We start from the raw sequence: 18,787 nt of genomic DNA on the forward strand, positions 1-18,787 counted from the left end.
CCTCCAACAGCCTCCAAGTCTGATCTCCAAAATCAGGTTGTAGGTTACAAAGTCAATGAAGATTGCCCACCAGTGACAAGTCCTAACATATGTTGGACAATGTAACCTTTAAATAAAGCAGTATCACCACCCTAGATGGATCACATTTGGACTTCAAATACCCAGTCATCTACAAACACAGAATGAGGTCAGACTATCAATTCCATGCCAGTTTGATGAAGGGCAAACTGGTCTGTCCCATTTCCCCTTTAAGTTTATTTGCTGGAAGCATCATGAAATCATCGCCCATAAAGATACAGGAACAGATGATCAATGGGTTTGAGCTACTGGATGCCCACAATGCTAGAGTTACTGCAAACACAGATTTGTTTATTCTTAGTCCTGATCAACAAGTACTCTATTGACTTAATGGTAACAATGTTGTTAATTCAAGCCCCAATTTGAGTAATAGTCTATCCTGAGTGCAGAACTGTTGAGGGACTGTGTCGCAATTAAAAAAAAACACACCATTCCTGACATCAACTTGTATCCTAGTGGTAGTTTGCTGTACAGAAAGTAGCCAAGTTTGACAAATGAGAGGCTAGATATTACCTGCAAAGTTTATAGATGGGAAAAAATACAGCATGTTAAATTCAATTTCACATTTGACTAAAATCTTTCACTCAAATCAGTACAATTGTAATCAGCTAATCTATTTTGGGTTCACAAAGGACCTCCTTTAGCAGTCAATATATTCAAATATCATTCCCTCAGAACTTCACTAAACAGTCAGCTGGTTGGTGCACTGGATGGGACAGGAGTTCACAACATGTAACTCAGCAGAATGTGCTACCACTGAGCCAAGGTGATACTTAATACTTACAGGATTCTGGAAATTTGATTCTCTTTTCAAGAAATCTGAGATTTAGCATCAACTACAGTAGAAGATAATGTCAGTGCAACATTACTTCATTAATTTAGTTATGTCATATCCTGCTTGTAAGAAACCAAAACATGATTCAAAAGTATTAAAGAGCATTTAAAAGGTTCTAAACAATTGATGCTGAACCTACACTATATACAGTGGTGACCCCAGAAGCCGAACACTATGTTCGAACAACTTGGAATCCAAACAATCGAGAAAATTTTACCCTAGAATCCGAACACCATGTTCAGGTCGCACATTGTTTAGTTCGTCCCAGGAAGTAGTCATGAAAGCATCTCTCGTGTGTCCATCACTTGTTTACCTCGTGTTTTCACCTTGACTTGTGCTGTTTTTTTAAAAAAAATTATCACCCTTGTGCATTCACCATGGCACCCAAGAGCAGCAGTGAAGCAAATAAGTGCATTCACCATTAGCACTCCTCACTAAGTTATTTTCATGTTAGTAATTCATTTCTTGCTTTTAATATTTTGATATTTAAGTCCTTTACTCATCTTATTTTACCTCAATCATGTGTATTTGCAGTTAAAAAAAGTGTCTTGAAATTTTTTTGGGGGGGGGGGGGGGGGGGGTCCAGAAACTGATTAATTCACTTTCCATTATTTCTTTATGGGGAAATAGTTTCACAATCCGAACAGCTTCCTGGGATGAATTAAAGTCGGATTCTGAGGCACCACTGTACTTTGAATTCTGTTCAGCATATTCTTCAGAATTTTAAACAGTAATTCTTAGAACTGGATGTAAACTTTTTTTATTGTCAACTAAATTCCATTACACTACAAAGAACAGTAAAATAATGGTACATCAAAATGCAGAAATAAACTTTGAAAGACTGCCAGAATAAATAAAATTTACTATTTTCCAAAAAAATCACTATGAAGCTTCAGTTACCCCTTCCAAGCCCCTCTTAATTCTTCTTGAAAAAGCTCGTTTCTGAGCACTTTGTTTAACAGGCACGACCACAGATACATGCAGGCAATCTCTCATATCATATAGTAGGGATAATTAAATCTCATCATTCAACATTCAAACTGATTTATTGCCTGCAGAAGTGTTGTAGTGCACAATGAGTTTTTGCAAATCTTTGCCCTCCAGCCATTTTAAAATCACAGGCCTGCAGACACTAAAAAGATTGCCACTAACTGCTTCATCTTCACAGCTGCTCTCTTGGAAGCATGTTCACTTTCAGTTTTCTTGGATATATGTAGTTTAGTAGTTAATCTGACCTAGTTTTTTGCAAATCATTTTCAAAATTCACTTGAATCACCACAATAGTAAAGATTAGAAATCAACCTCAGGTTTTAAAAGAGTCAGATTTGTATCCTAGCATCCAAACAGTTTTTGGAATGCAACATTTTGATTTAACATATTTACTATTAACAAAGGTAAATGTCCAAAACGAAAACAAGGTCAAACTGCAGGCATGGCCTTTTGGGTGTCAGGAAAACAAAAGAAGTTGCTTCAACTCAGTCAAGTTCAATGTTTGCATTCAAAACGTATGACTCGATTGGAATTATTCTTCACTAATCAATCAGTTTACATGAACATACTAAATCACATTAAAACAAGAAAGCAACATTTCACCTTGCTCACCTGCAGATCTGATAGTGAACCTCAGTATTGTCAATATGAATTGGTTCTAAAACCAGGCAACAAAAAGCTGCCACTAATCCAGCTTGAGAAAATTTAAGAACACTTACACAGGTAATAGTAAGTTTAAAATCTCCTTGAACACCTTTTGTAGCTAGAAGTCAAAAGTTTGCAAAAAAGGCTCATTATCAAAACCATACGGGACTGATTCTTCTAAAAGTCTGACATTTATGATACAATGCTGAAATTATATGCGAAGGGCTAATTCTGGAATACCAGTATTGCTCCTTTTAAAGTCATTAAAATCAAGGGAAAAGCTTTTTTGGATTTTAACAATACAGCAAAATTTTAAACAGGGAGCCACTGGTATATAAGTACAGGTAGCAAAGGTCCAATTAAGTGATGACATATCAGGGAGCACTCCAACAAACATACGCTGCAGAAAAGTGGTTGCCACTGACAAGCTGGAAACACCCTGTGCTCACAGGTGGTTAATATGGCACTGCTACAAGTCTCAGAGAAACAGCCAACTTGCAGTGTTCAAAAGGAAAGGGTACTCCGCAGAAATATGGGACAATTCAAGACACATCTGTGAATAAGAAGAAAATAAGTGTCAAATCAAGGGCAGATTAAAAAGGTTAAAAAGCTTCTAAATAGTACAATTTTCTATTTTAATGCAAGAAATAGAAGTTATGATTTCTTTGTTACACAGAAAGCAATGTAACAAGATTTCCCCACCAACTACCACTGAATATACCAAATCAACTTCAAGGCTTAAAATTAGATAGCTTTAAATACTATCAGCAGGAATGTATTTAGTATTACTGTATTTAGCATTCTTTAAAGGTTTGGAATAAACCAAATGTCTGAAATTATATTACAGATGCTGTAAAATAAAAACCGCCATTTCTTACTTTAAAAAAGGGCAGCTCAGTGGTTAGTATTGCCGCCTCAACACCAGGGTCCCAGGTTAGATTCCAGCCTCGGGTGACTGTGTGGAGTTTGCACACATTCTCCCGGTGTCTGTGTGGGCTTCCTCCCACAGTCCAAAGATGTGCAGGTCAGGTGAACTGGTCATGCTAAAACTGCAGTGTTAGTTGCAGTAGTCAGAGAAATGGGTCTGGGTGGGTTACCCTTTGGAGGGTTGGTATGGACTGGTTGGGCCAAACAGCCTGTTTCCACACTGTAGGGAATCTAATTAATTATTTTTGTCTACACTAGACAAAAGTAATTACTTGTGGTGAAGGCCAGTACAAATGCAAACTATTGAGAGCACATACCATGCACTTTGCCCTATGTAGGTGTACAGCATGCTCTTGTAAACCAATAATTCTTCTGTTAGAAGAAAAAAAGATCACAATACCAGTTATAGTTCAACTGGTTTATTTAGAAGCATGAGCTTCTGGAGCACTGCTCCTTCATCAAGTGGTTGTCAGCCAACTGATGAAGGAGCAGTGCTCCGAAAGCTTGTGCTTCTAAATAAACCTGTTGGACAGTAACCTAGTATGGAGAGATTTTTAAACTTTGTACACCCCTGCCCAACAGCAGCACTTCCAAATCCATTAAAGTTGTATTTAAAATTTTTGCATTGTGCTACTGCACGGTTTCACATTGCCAGATACATCATATCATTCCATCAAGTAAATGGAAGGAAGGGATACAACTGGCAACAAGCTGAACATACAGAGGGATACACTGTAGAGATAAAATTCAGACATGCTGATGATCATTTACAGAACTAAAATTCTACAAGGCTAGAAGTTCTGATTTAGTACACAGAATCACCAATATTTCTAAAATAAAGAAACAGCATCAATTTGCTTTGAACACATATTTACTTTAAAGTATGTGGACCTGCAGATTCAAAATAGTGCACTAGAGAAATCAGGTCTGACATTAACTATGGAAGAGAAACAGAATTAACAATTCTGACGATTCCTTCTGAACTACAAAGTAGTCATATTAAGACTCAAAAAGGTTAATTCTGCCAGGCCTATTAAATTCACCATCACCATGTCTTTCTAGAATACTGTCAAGCTTAACATTTAAAATTTAGCTCTCTGTCCCTAATAAAAGGTGTTCTGTTAAGGTGGCACATGACTGCAAACAAAACAAAACTGTGGGTTTCAGCCTTGCTTTTGAGAAACATGCATTTAAAAAATTCAAAGACACGTCGCCTCAGATTCAATGCATCTAAGCTGATCAGTAAAGACTGGAAGAACATGTCCCCTTAGACTAGGGGGTGGCACAAACTGAAAAGATGACATAAAAAAAAACTGATCTGTATACGTACAGCTTGCAGGTTGTTCTCCATATCGTCGCATTATCTGGTCATGTGTGAACTTCACAAAAGTATCATATTGTTCTGAAAAACATTCAAATCAAATCAACGTCTCTAACCATGCAATGCATTAAAAATTTGATTAAGATTACTTAGGATTTTGTAAGTTTTACATGCCAATTGTACACTTAAAAATGAGCATGCACTGGCAAGGTATTGCAGTATTCTTCCCCATTCCACTGATTTTCTAATATCAGTCCTTCATTTTGTCCATTATATAGAGCTACAGATGAAAGATGATACCACAAATTGTAAATCAGCTACTTGCAAAAAAAAAACTATCCACCAGCAAAATTAGTTGAACACACACCATAAGAGTACAGCAAACCTCATTAACCAGCACCTATGCAACCAGGAATGAACCAGTTGATCAAGTATTCCAGTTGAACGAGAAGTCACAATGTAAAAACACCAAGAAATAGAAACATAATGCGGGGGGTATACACAACTGTTAAGTTACCTACTGCATAAAAATCACTTGAATAATGCAACTTTGCCTTGAATAATAACTTACCAGACAGCCTTCACTCTCCCTCAAATGACTACACAGACATAGTGGTAATAAAGAAAATAGGTATATAAAACTCTGCTGGTTCATCCAGAGTGCCAGTTAAAACAAAGCTTGCTAAACATCTTGCTTTCAGGATGTCTTGCTCATCCGTTCCGTTCAGTCAAGTCCAAGTCAAGAACCACATCCAGCAGAATAAAAGCCCAAGGCCTTAAACACGTACAGAACAACCTTGATTATCTGAATGAGATGAGCAAGAAGTACTTTGTTTGGATAACAGATTGCTTGCTTATGAACTGTTTGATGGGACTCTGATCTTGTTCAGATAATTAAGGTTGTCCTGTACTCATGACTGGTTAGTACCCCTACTTTTCTTGCTCCATATTCTGATCCGCTCCCACTTCCTTTCTAACTCCTAGATGTTGTACTGCGCCATTAACAAAAACAAAAGAGTAAATTCAAATCCATTCTGTTCACCATAAAGCTATTCCATAACCACAATTCTATATTCCCCCACACTATCAAGTCTGATCCAGGAATTATTCAAAATTAAAAATCACAAAACTAGCTTTCAGAGTGCTGCTCCTTCATCAAGTGGCTGTGAAGAATAAAACCATGTTCAGAATTTATAGCCAAAGAAGTCCGGTGTCATGGAGATGGGATACAGTAAACAATCTTAAAACTTTCATCTTTTATGATGGGATATGCTAACTACTGATCTTTGATATGTAAATCCCAGAACTTTTTAAAATTACATTCTCAAGACAGCTCAGGTTTGTGTGTTAACAGAGTGGCTGAGCAGAAGCGATAACTAAGCGCAGTACCCATGGGAATGGCCTCAACCTGGACCTTGGGTTCATGTCACTACAGGCGATCCCACTGCTCAATACACATGCACCCCGACATACTCACCCATGCAGACCCTCCTTCTCACATATGCACACATACACACCCCCCCCACACTGACATGCACCTTCACACAACCCATCACACACTTAACCAAACTTACACTATCACATGCACAATTTGTCACTCCTGCATCCACACACAAGTTTATGGGGTGAATGTTTTTGCAGAATTACATTTTATTTTGCTCAATAACTGTAACACAAACTATAGAGGATTTGTCAGTCTGACATAGCACTGGGACAGAGTGAGACACTGAACTTTTGCTATAAATTCTGTGTCTTATGATCTTATACTCCACAACGACCTGATGAAGGAGCAGCGCTCAAAGCTAGTGCTTCCAAATAAACCTGTTGGACTATAACCTGGTCTTGTGATTTTCACCTTTGTACACCCCCAGTCCAATATTGGCACCTCCAAAATTGTAGACTTTTTAAAGAGGTGCCAAGACTACCACAATGTAGTTGGAAGGAATTCAGTATCTGTCTTTATATTCTTATCGGATATTGCACTTGACCAAATGTCAACGGCCCACCCAAATTTACCTGCCAGCTTTAAGTCCAGTATTTCCTCATACTCCTCACGGATCTTCTCTTCACGCTCTTTAATCAGGCGTTCACAGATTATTCCAACTTGCCTCAAGGTGAAGAGCGGCTGATCTTTCTTTGACTGTGGTGACAGTGATCCGGATGAAGTACCTGGGGTTTAAAAGAAAAAACATAAAAAGTTAATACAAGTCTTGTTGTTTTAAGTGGAAAAGCTGAAAGTGCTCAAAGTCAGTTAGCAGCCAACAAGAGTGAACATTCTCCCACTTTCTAGTTTCCATTGTCTTTCCACACTGCTCCTATTGACAAGTGATTACAGAGGGCCAAAGCTAATTCCCAAAGCAGCAGAGCATAGTGATGTCTAGCTCTCCATTGCAATCTGCCACTTATCCGAGAAGCTTGTGGTATTCTGCTGAGAGGACAATAAAATGCCAGTTGCATAGTGTTGTTAGGACTATATTTAATTATTCATAATCAAACAATCCAATGTACTTCACAGAAGCAATAAAGTATTGCCACATTAGGAGATACACCTTGTTTAGCTATAAAGCACATTTCGTTAGCGAGAATTAACCAATGTAACTGACAAATTGAGGACACTGCTTCTAAAGCACAAACTTTTAGAACGTGTTGACTGTAATGCGATTACATCAACAATAAGCACTGTTTCTGAAGTGCGATACTTCTATAATGCAAAGTTAAAGTTGCACAAGAACTACCTGTACTAGATCAATGAAAAATTTGTCAAAAAAAAAAGTAGAGAATGTTCTTAAAGAAAGAAACCAATGTTATGATTTGGAGGTGTAAGGAGAGAATTCAAGAGATTGGAGCCTTGGCACCTGAAGGCACAGCCCTCAAAATGCCTGGGAATCCAAATAAGGCCATAGTTAGAGGATCACACCTCTCAGAATCTTGAGATCTGAAGATTAAAGGAATTCAGGAAGTAGGAGCAGATACAGTACAAGAGCTATTACTAGAGAAAAAAATGCTAAGTAACCTAATGGGACTAAAGACCATCAACCTGATCAGATGAGTTTTAAAATGAAGCTACTAGAGACAATGGATGCATAGGGAGATAAGATTGGTTAGGATGCAAGTGGAATTTCGTATACATTTCTGCTCACAACATTGGAGGAAGGACATAATTGCTCTGTAGAGAAAATATCAACAAGATTCACAAGTTTGTTGGCAGGTGAAGAAAATTGCAACTTGAGGAAAGATAGAAAAACAATTCTAGTCTATTCTTAGACCAGAATGTTATCCCGCTTTCCCCCTTCAGTTGAAGCAAAATGCTGAGTGTGGTTTTACCTCCATTTTTATTCCAGGCCCTGGAGGGACTCAGCATGACTGCCCATGTGCACAGGGACAAGTTCAGTTTTCACTGGAACACCAGTTTCTCAATGAACTACATAGTCATTTTATAGGGAGGAGCATCCAGATCAGGCAACTACACATTGATTGGGTGACCGTTACAATCAGCAAGTGTCAATAGTAAAGATTAAACCATCTGCTGTTACACAATGAAGAACTGACTTCACAATGAATACTTTTCACCTTGTTAAACTGACCTCATATGCTGAATGCTTTCAATAATATTGTTAAATGGCTCTATAAGTAAGGAATGCTTTTCCACCTTGTTAACCCATTACTCTTTCCTGCAGCACCCTTTGTTAAATTATCAGATGAGATATGCTCAGCTGAATCTTGTAAAACAAAACTCAGAACTCAACTCTTCCCCTGCCTGCTTATACCTTATACACATTCTCAAGAGACTGCTGAAGTGGCAGTTAAGAGAACAAAGTTTGAGGGGTCTAACTAGACTAGGCAGAAACACCCAGTTTCCCTACCAGGCAGATAAATTACTGGGGAATGCCAGGGATCATTGGTGAATGGATGAGACAGGGGGGGAAAAAAAAAGGAAAGCAAGATTTTCCTAGGATGGTAGATGGCTGGAGCTCTGCCTGGTTTGGTTGTGAAGATAGAATCCCTCAACAAATTTAAATGGTGCATAGATCTGCAGGTTCCTGGGTTTTATGTGGAAGGAATTAGAATAGGCAGTTTTTTTTGGCCAGAACAGAATGGGCTAAATGGTCACTAACAGTAAAAAACTTAGAACTCAACTCATGCCTTTTTGATTTATTCAAACATTAAAAGTTATCACATGTATTACTTTTTAGATGGTCCTCTTTCAGGATTTAAAAAAAATGACCTACCATATTGATATGGTTAAGGATCCTATATACACTGCACCTATCAGTGACATTTTGCTTTTCAAAATTAACCCAGGTCAGGCAAGTTCGATACACCCCGAACCAGGTAGGATTTGAAGCTTAACCTTTTGGCCAAGGTAGGACACTAATGTAATTCTCCACTATTTACATCCTTGTTATTGCTCACTTTTATCTTCTGAGCTGGGACATGGAGATCACTAACCATGCCAGCCAGCACTTATTGCCCATCCAGTTATCCACAGGGTAGTTAGCCTGGAGCCATGCATAGGTTCAAACAGGTTCTTTAGAAAAGGACTTGAAGCAGAAAGGTTTCATTTCACAACATGGCTACATGGTCACCATTATGTCAGCTTTAAATTTCAGACTTTTAATTCATTAAAATTCCACCGTCTGCCATGGTACCCACATCTGTGGAAAATTAGACCAAGGTTCTTGCTTACTAGCCCACTGACATTACACCAGCACCTCCTCTTAGGTCACTACTGTGAAGATCTCATGTCCTTATCCCTTCAAACCCTTCTGAATTAGGTAAATTAGGAGAAAGTGAACACTGCAGATGCTGGAGGTCAGAGCTGAACAGCATGGTTCTGGAAAAGCACAGCCAGTCAGGCAGCAGTCAAGGAGCAGAAGAATAGATGTTGAACATAAGCCATTCATCAGGAATCTGAAATGTTATCTCTCCACCCTGGAGGCTCTCTGCCTCCATTATGAAGGGCTTTTACCCAAAACTTTGATTTTCCTGCTCCTCTGATGCTGCCTGACCTGGTGTGCTTTTTCAGCACCACTGATCTAGACTCTGGTTTCCAGCACCTGCAGTGCTCACTTTTGCCTAGTTTGAAATGTTGTTCATGGACTAGAGAACAGATTTCAGAATCTGAGCTACTGATAGGACGACAGGAACAGAGTTTGCAGTAAAGATGCAAATCTTGGAAGTTCTTCAAAACTATGATGTTGTCTCTATTTAAATGCTTTGATTGCCTCAACTATGAGCTTTCAAACGTGAGCAGAAATTTTCAGAGTAGGTTGGATGATGATTGGCCCTGAAGCAACTTCAGATGCTTTTCAACTCTAGAAAACTTTAAAGTATCAAACAGGTAAAAAGAAAACTTGTATAATTAAACAGCACACTGACATATACAGAGTGTCCTCTTCATTTGTTCCTATTTGTGCCATCAACTAGAAACTGTGTTGAAGGCAGCTTTGAATTCTCTCATTTTTGCCATTTTCCCTACAAAGGCCATACTTGCTAGTGCAGTCATGTTTCTACATTTTGTCTGCTGCAATACTCATGACATTATCCATGTCACTAACTTGTTGCATTGTCTTGTCCTCTTTCAAGAACTTTCTAAATACCCTCCCACAGAATTCTACACTGACTCAACAGCCCTAGTTGTTTCCTTTACAAGGACACTGGTCACAGTATTGTCCAGGTCAAGATTATCCCAATGCAGCAGCTTCCTCTTTCCACCACCATGCTAGTGTCAGAGCTTGAGGATTTGAAACCCATATTTGTTGCCCCATAGAACTAGTATTCACAGCATACACTGACCTCTTGTCTGAGGTAGCCTTTGCCAATGTATCCAAGCAGAAATCCAGAAATTTCAGCATGTACAGAGCTGAATTTAGTACTATAGCTCTAGTTGCTCATTCTTCTGTAGCAGAACTACTTATGTAGGCAGTATCCACACAAGTAGCATTAGGATTCTTCTTCAACCATACAAAGTTGCTGAAGCCCAGTTCACTCAACTTCAACACTGGACAAGCAACACAATCTTCAGCACTTAACTCTGAAGGCTGCACAGATTAGTGTCCATAAACATCCACTCTTTCCATATTGAAAACTAGTATAGTGGTAAGTTAATGCCACCTGGAGCACGGTACAGTGCTCAGATTTGCTTATCTTATGGCATCCTGGCTCATCCCAACAGGTTGCAAAAATCTTGCTTCCATTGGGCAAGTTTGCAAGAGCTGAAACCGCTTCAGTGCCATCATCCAAATCCCTATACCTGCCTCACTTGGAAGTCACACCCTTTATCCCTAACTACAGTCCGAACCTGTAGTACTTCACCTAAGGAGGTGACTACTGAATGGAACAAATTGCCCAAGTAAGACCTTTCCCCTCCCTAATGCATCATAGCAAAAAGTTTAACACTAGCTCTTTAAAGTGAAACCCTCAGGTTGCAAATATGGTTACTGTGGATCGTAATTGTGTTCACCAGCTCCCATAATTCATCTGCCCTGCCACATTTAACTAGTGTATCAAGTTTCGAAATATAACTAATTAATATACAGTTAAACAATTTAAGTATTACATCTTCCGCATCTAGTTTGTGCTGTTCCAGTTTAAAGAAAAATTTAGATTTCAACTGGCTCACCAATTAATTCTTTGAGACTTTGGTTCTCATTGTCTTAGTCTTTCATGTCACTCCTGACCTTGTGAAAGGCTAGAACAGCACCTCCATCCTCACAGACTTTTACTAACCATATTAATCCACAATTGTGAAGTTTCCCCAAGTAAATTATTTTCAAACTCAGTCAAAAAAAAAACAATGATTTCATTGCCTCCCTAAGTTAATATAGCAGTTAAACAGTAATAATTGCTATACAGTGACTGGTCATTTCACATCATTCTGTACTGCCATTAGCAGAAAAACTGGGTAGTTAAGTTCAACCTGAAAAACATTAATTTTATTATTGAAAACTATTCTCGTGTTTATTATTCTACAAGTTAATTCAACTTGTGTGCACAGGAGCAGCTTGTAATGTCACCCTATTTCCATGAAGTCAGTTGTAGCAGTAAACTACTGTTCATCTTAAATTATGAAGTAATAGTCAAATAAAATCATGTAGATCTGAAATAACTGCAGTCTAAGCCAATACTAGCTGTGATGCACAAAGTTATTGCCCAGCATTCAGTTCTGCTCTATGAACTCAGATAGCTACAAAAAAAAAATGTATCTACCATGTAACTTTGAAGGTATATAAAATTGTGAAACAGCATATATTTCTTGCACAAAAGGAAACCCATTCCAAGGGCAATGCTTTAAGATATCAAGCCTCCAAGTCCAATTATAAATTAGTCAGTAATGGACACATTGCTTTGCATCCTGACTGCTATTTGATTCCAGTCATCATTCCAAAAATGTCAACTGCTGAAGCATACAGATCACAACAGTTTTTTTGTTTAACCATACAGATAACTACAGTAAACGCCATTAGTAATGTAGACCTTAACTAGAAACCTGGATTTCCACACTGAAGACTGCACATACCTTGCAAAGCTGGTCCATTTAAAATTGGAACATGAGTCTGTGTATCACTTGAACAACTTCCCTCAGTTTGTTGCAGAAAGCTTTCTAAATGCCTCCTCTTCTGAATGCGTTTGTACTCTTGTTTTATGTTGTAGAGAATTTGCTCTGGAAGAAAAACACAAAGTCTTTACAACCGAAAGAAGCACTTTAAAGCACGTTGCATTCAAGCAAATCAGAGGTTCTGTCAGCAAACGATATAATGCCTTGAGACTCAAAAATTTTTACTGTTGTGAAGCATATCATCTGTAAAAAAAGGTTTAGCCAGTTTGCATCAGATAATTGCATATGACACTATTAATGGTACAATTAAATCCCCAAAATTATGCAAAACAACATACTTTATATTGATAAATCAATTTGTCCAATTGTGCATGCAAAGATAAAGTAATTGGTGCATTCAATACAATGCTGAAAATGTGTTGCTGGAAAAGCGCAGGTCAGGCAGCATCCAACGAGCAGGAGAATCTCCTGAAGGGCTCATGCCCGAAACGTTGATTCTCCAGCTCCTTGGATGCTGCCTGACCTGCTGCGCTTTTCCAGCAACACATTTTCAGCTCTGATCTCCAGTCCTCACTTTCTCCTAGAGCATTCAATACAATGTCAATGCCCTGCCTCCTTTATTATTCCCCAAGCTAGAGAGATGTTGTCTCTTAAGTAACTGAACACAGGAGATACCTTTTAAAAAAAAGGTCAGTCACCTTCATACTCAAATGGTGAAAAAGGGAAGTCACAATCAAATGTTTCCCTGGTGTCTGCTGTAACCAGTCAATAATGATCTTTCTACAAAGTAGAATTTAAAAACTCTTACATGAAGAGATTTGATCACAAATAAAAAAAATATGACCACATTTTACATTGCAGTCACATTCCTGCCTATCAATCATGACCCTGTTGCAGACAAGTATCTATAGCTACAGAGCTGCTTTTAATATCTTGTGTTTACTAATGCCTTGGATATAGAACGCATTACAAGTACAAATCAATTGTAATACTAATGCAAGCTGTCCAACAGTTTCAGGAAAGATTGTAAGCTGCTTGTAAGACTTTCAATCCAATTCGCCAATTTTTTCTTGCTGCTTCATTTAGCACTTAAGATTTGAAAGGTTGGGGCACATGCCCTGACACTAATTCATGAACAGAAATAAAAGCATAAGCCCAGGCCTCTTGATCATTTGTCAGTATACCCATTGGAAAATGTAGATCAACAAGCAAATTGAGGATCAGCTTGTTCATGATGCTTTCTGCAAGGAGTTATCTACTGGAACTCAAGCTGACAGATGAATGGTCACATGAGTATTGCTCAGAATAACATCCGTTGTTCATAGCAAAATTAGAACAAGGTACGCATTAATAGTATGACTGAAACAGATGACAACTTTGGATGGGCATTTTGAAAGCTATAAAAGTGCATGCAACTGAATTCCACTTATTTGGCAGTAATGGAAAATGTAAACAGACCACATACCAAAGATAGATCTCATTGATCAAATAAGTGCTAACGTACACACAGTGCAGGAAAGAAATGGAAGTTAAATGGTTTATTTTTTAAAAACCACTGTCCTTCACAACACTTTGTAACATGTTCCCAGCCAGAACTGAAGGAGTGTGGAGAAGAGATAAGTAAAACTTTTGGATGACCAATATGGATCAGTGGCAGATGAAATTCAACTCTGTACAAGTGTGAGGTGACTCACTTTAGAATGGGAACTCAATGAATGGCAGGACACAAGGAAACTCAAAAGGGAGAATGGAAGCTTGGGTGCTTGTTCACACAGGCCCGAAGGCACAGGGAAGGTTAATAAGGTTAGTTAAGGGCAGCATATGGAACCTTGCCTTTAACAGTTGTGGTATAGCCTCAGGTTATTGTCGTTTGCACAGAGAAGGCAGAGGGAAAACACGACTGAGGTGCATATGATTATGAGGAGCATGGACAGGATGGATAAACAGCAGCTGTTCCACTTAGCTGAAGGGTCAATAATGAACTAAGGGGCACAGTTTTAAAGTGAAGGGCAGGAGATTGAGGGAATGCCAGGCAACATTTTTGGTTGTGCAGTTGAAGTGTCATAATTTAAAAGGGTTAAGTGATGAAAAGTGGGAATAGTGTAAATAGGTTGGGCAGACAATTCGGCTAAAGGGCCTCTTGTGCTATTTAGCAATGACCATTATCAATCCATCACATCAAATGAAATTTGAATTCAATAAAAATCTAGAATTAAATGTTGGCCCAAAGTCTAAGCTAGCCACTCTTAATTGTAATAGTTATTATTGTGAACCAAATGGTTCACTATTGTCTATCAGAAAAGGAAATCCACAATCCTTATAGAATCTGGTCTACATAAAAACACTGGATCCACAGCAATGTTATCAACTTTTAACTACCTTCTTAGCAACTGGGGGACGGGCAATAAACACTAGCAACAATACCCACATCCTTTGATGGAGTTAAAAGGAGACTATTTCTGAACCCAAGACATCACAGGGTTAAAGTACATGCAACCCATCTAACAAATTTGATGAGTGCTTGACTGGTTAAAAAAAAAGTTTTTTCCAAAACAAACATCTGACAACAGAACAAAAGGTCTGGGTTTCACTTTCACTAATGCAGAATTTTCCCAGTTACCCAATGCTGCTACCCAAGCAACCAGGGATTACCTTAGGAGGGTAAATTATGGATTTAGTCAATCCTCAACTTAAACCACTTGTGTTGCAAAATAAAAAGAGCGCTAAAATGAGTAAAAAATTTGAAGTGAATATTGGAGTTACATTTAAATATTCTAGTTGTTAATAGAAAGTAAAGTGTTCAATCAAGTCATTGCACATTAAGATGGAAAGTTTAAACTAACAAAGGTACTGAATCAAAAACTTCATGACAAAATGGCTGTCAAGAGCTTCACCACAAGAAACTAGTCTTAATAAATAGGTTAAAAAAAGTAATCAACTTAACTTTGATAAATTTAGCACATTTCCTTATTTGGAAATTAAGGAGTCCTGACCTTCTACAATACAGATCTGCATTCATACTGTAAATGATTAGATATTTATGCAAGTTTTTCAATTTGCAGAACACACCCTTAAAGTAAATGGTCTGAAAGGTAGTTACACAAACTTCATACATCATTTCCTTTCTGGCTTAAAAGGTTAGATGTTCAGCTAGGCTCAATTTTAATAACAAATTGAAACAGGGAAAAACAATTCTCACATCAATGAGAAACACACTGTTTTCATCTGCAGTCTCGAGGACAAATGGTCAATCCCTTTGAGAAAGCCATTACACCTTCTGTTAATCTCAGGCATAAATCAATAGATTTAAATAATCCGGGGGGGGGGGGGGGGGGGGTGGAAAGGGGGGGGGTGGAAGGGGGGGGGGGTGGAAGGGGGGGGGGTGGGTGGAAGGGGGGGGGGGGGTGGAAGGGGGGGGGGGGGGTGGAAGGGGGGGGGGGGTGGAAGGGGGGGGGGGGTGGAAGGGGGGGGGGGGGTGGAAGGGGGGGGGGGGGGTGGAAGGGGGGGGGGGGGTGGAAGGGGGGGGGGGGGTGGAAGGGGGGGGGAGGGGGGGGGGGTGGAAGGGGGGGGGGTGGAAGGGGGGGGGGTGGAAGGGGGGGGGGTGGAAGGGGGGGGGGTGGAAGGGGGGGGGGGGGGGGTGGAGGGGGGGGGTGGAAGGGGGGGGGGGGGTGGAAGGGGGGGGTGGAAGGGGGGGGGTGGAAGGGGGGGGGTGGAAGGGGGGGGGTGGAAGGGGGGGGTGGAAGGGGGGGGGTGGAAGGGGGGGGGTGGAAGGGGGGGGGTGGAAGGGGGGGGGTGGAAGGGGGGGGGTGGAAGGGGGGGGGTGGAAGGGGGGGGGTGGAAGGGGGGGGGTGGAAGGGGGGGGGTGGAAGGGGGGGGGTGGAAGGGGGGGGGTGGAAGGGGGGGGGTGGAAGGGGGGGGGTGGAAGGGGGGGGGTGGAAGGGGGGGGGTGGAAGGGGGGGGTGGAAGGGGGGGGTGGAAGGGGGGGGGGAGGGAGAGACAAGGGTGGGGGGGGTGGGGGGGGGGGAAGGGAGACACAAGGGTGGGGGGGGGAGGAAGGCTGGCGGGGGGGGGGGAGGAGGGGGGGGAAGAAGGGGATGGGGAGGAGGGGGGGAAGAAGGGGATGGGGAGGAGGGGGGGGGAAGAAGGGGATGGGGAGGAGGGGGGGGGGAAGAAGGGGATGGGGAGGAGGGGGGGGGGAAGAAGGGGATGGGGAGGAGGGGGGGGGGAAGAAGGGGAGGGGGGGGGAAGATGGGGAGGGGGGGGGAAGAAGGGGATGGGGAGGAGGGGGGGGGGGAAGAAGGGGATGGGGAGGAGGGGGGGGGGAAGAAGGGGATGGGGAGGGGGGGGGAAGAAGGGGATGGGGAGGGGGGGGGAAGAAGGGGATGGGGAGGGGGGGGGAAGAAGGGGATGGGGAGGGGGGGGGAAGAAGGGGATGGGGAGGGGGGGGGAAGAAGGGGATGGGGAGGAGGGGGGGGAGTGACAGGGTGAAGACAGGGTGACAGTTGGGGGGGGGGGTTGGGGAGAGGATGGTAGTGGTGCTGCGGGCGAGACAGAGACAGAGACAGGGTAGCAGTGGGGGGGGGGGGGTGGTATGGGAGCGGGAGACGACAGGGTGGGGGGGGGTGGGGGAAACAGAAGCGAATAGGAAGGGGTGAGGAGCACCTGAGCTGAGCCCCACACCCGGCTACAGACCCCCCGGGGGGGGGGGGGGGGGGCGAGGCCAGGCGCCGCCCAGTTCCTCACTCACCGAGTCCGTGCTGGCAGCCTCACTTCCCCCACCACTCCCTCAATCCCCTCCCTCAAGCCGCGGCCTCCTCCCCCCCCCCCCCCCCCGCCCGGCCACTGACTCTGACTGACCTGTGGTGAGGTGGGGGGTGACCTCCCGGAAGGGTGACGGCTCCATTTTCAGGTATTTCTGCGGGGAAGCGGGGGGTGCAGCGCCTCCTCTTCGGGGACTGTGACGAGGGGCTGAGCAGGGGATCGAAATCGATAGTCCTTTTGAGAGTGGCTCCGCAGGCCATGGCGACTGTTTGTGTCCGCCCGGAGTGGGAACGGGGAGGGGGGAGGGAGACAGAGACAGAGAGAGAGAGAAAGCAGGAACGAAGGACGAGCGGCCGCACAAAGTCGCCGGTTTCTATTCACGGAAGAGGTGGTGGAAAAAGCCGGTTTATCGATTCCTTGTGAAATAATAAAACGAAACCTCCCTCGGCCGGAAAACGGTTGATGTCTCTCCTTCTTCCTCCCCCCCCCCACCACCGTCACCAAATAACAACAAACAACCTCTCCGCTCCGCTCCAATATCCACCCGGGTTGATAGCGCCACTCGCCGCGGTTGTGCTGCAGCAACGGCCGAGTCAATATCGACCAGCAGTGGGGCGGATGGCGATGGATGATCTTTCTCTATTCCTCCCCCCCCCCACTTCCAGCTCCTGCTGCTGCACCCACTGAGGCTCCTTGTACCGTGATGGCGTCCCCGGCCACAATAAACAACGCCAGCCCCTACGCGTCCCTGCGCAGACGTCAGCCGGTCCGCGCCACCTGCCGGGAGTTGTAGTCCACACCTCCACCCTTCAGCACATTATTGACAGGGAGCGGAACTACAACCCCCAGCGTGAACCGCGGGATGCGCGCCTCCCAGCTGTTGCATTTAAATCCCCCATTGGTACATTCAAGCAGTAACAAGATGCTGTGATCAATGAGAGTACTCACAGCACCAATTGGTGTAACCTACTAGGAAGTCCCACAAGTTTCTTTTTTTGGAAAAAAATAAGGAAATGAGCTTTCATATTTCTATTTTACAATACGTGCTTCACAAATGGTGTATTCCTTCCTCGTTCCCCTGTTTGGTTTAAATTTAATTACAAATTAACATTTTTTAAATAACTCGCAAGATATGGTTTCTTCTTTTTCAGTGGGGATTTTGTGAGGGTGGGGGAGGGAGCAAATGCCTTTCTGCACCCGAGAAGTGAAAAATATGAACATTTTTATTTTGGAGATATCGGTTTTATTTACTTTTCTAAAAAAATTTGATATATTAAGTACTATGAGAGACAAATGAGAGATTACAGGTTGCTGTGGTGGTTTTGCAAATTACCAAAACATGAAGAACAATTTTTTTAAAGATAAAGTGATTAATTTTGCTTTATAGCTACTTTTGATATATTAATCAGCATTGAATTTTTGATCAACAATTTTGCATTTTTGTAGAGACTTTCATATAAACAACCAGCTCACACGTTGCAAAGCACGAACAAAAAAACAATGCCATGTTCAGATATCTGGAGGAGAGAGGTGCAAAAAGGCTAAGGGCAAGAGAGAGCACAAAGAATAAAGGGTTAAAGAATTGCAAATGCTGGAAATCAGAAACAAAAACAGAAATTGCTGAAAAAACTCAGGTCTGGCAGCATCTGTGGAGAGACATCAGGGTTAGAAA

General features: G+C 42.0%; 1 protein-coding gene across 1 annotated transcript; it reads right to left on the reverse strand.

Annotated features, from left to right (window-relative positions):
* Positions 1-1,657: 1,657 nt before the first annotated feature.
* Positions 1,658-17,823, reverse strand: akirin2 (akirin 2). Its single transcript, XM_072553669.1, is given in 6 exon segments — positions 1,658-3,101; positions 4,806-4,877; positions 6,813-6,965; positions 12,316-12,459; positions 17,212-17,282; positions 17,284-17,823. Coding segments are annotated over 6 exon segments (543 nt in total). The 5' UTR covers positions 17,376-17,823; the 3' UTR covers positions 1,658-3,090.
* Between the last annotated feature and the right edge of the window lie 964 nt (positions 17,824-18,787).

This window comes from Chiloscyllium punctatum, chromosome 3, assembly GCF_047496795.1.
Source record: "Chiloscyllium punctatum isolate Juve2018m chromosome 3, sChiPun1.3, whole genome shotgun sequence".
NCBI classification, from domain to species: Eukaryota; Metazoa; Chordata; class Chondrichthyes; order Orectolobiformes; family Hemiscylliidae; genus Chiloscyllium; species Chiloscyllium punctatum.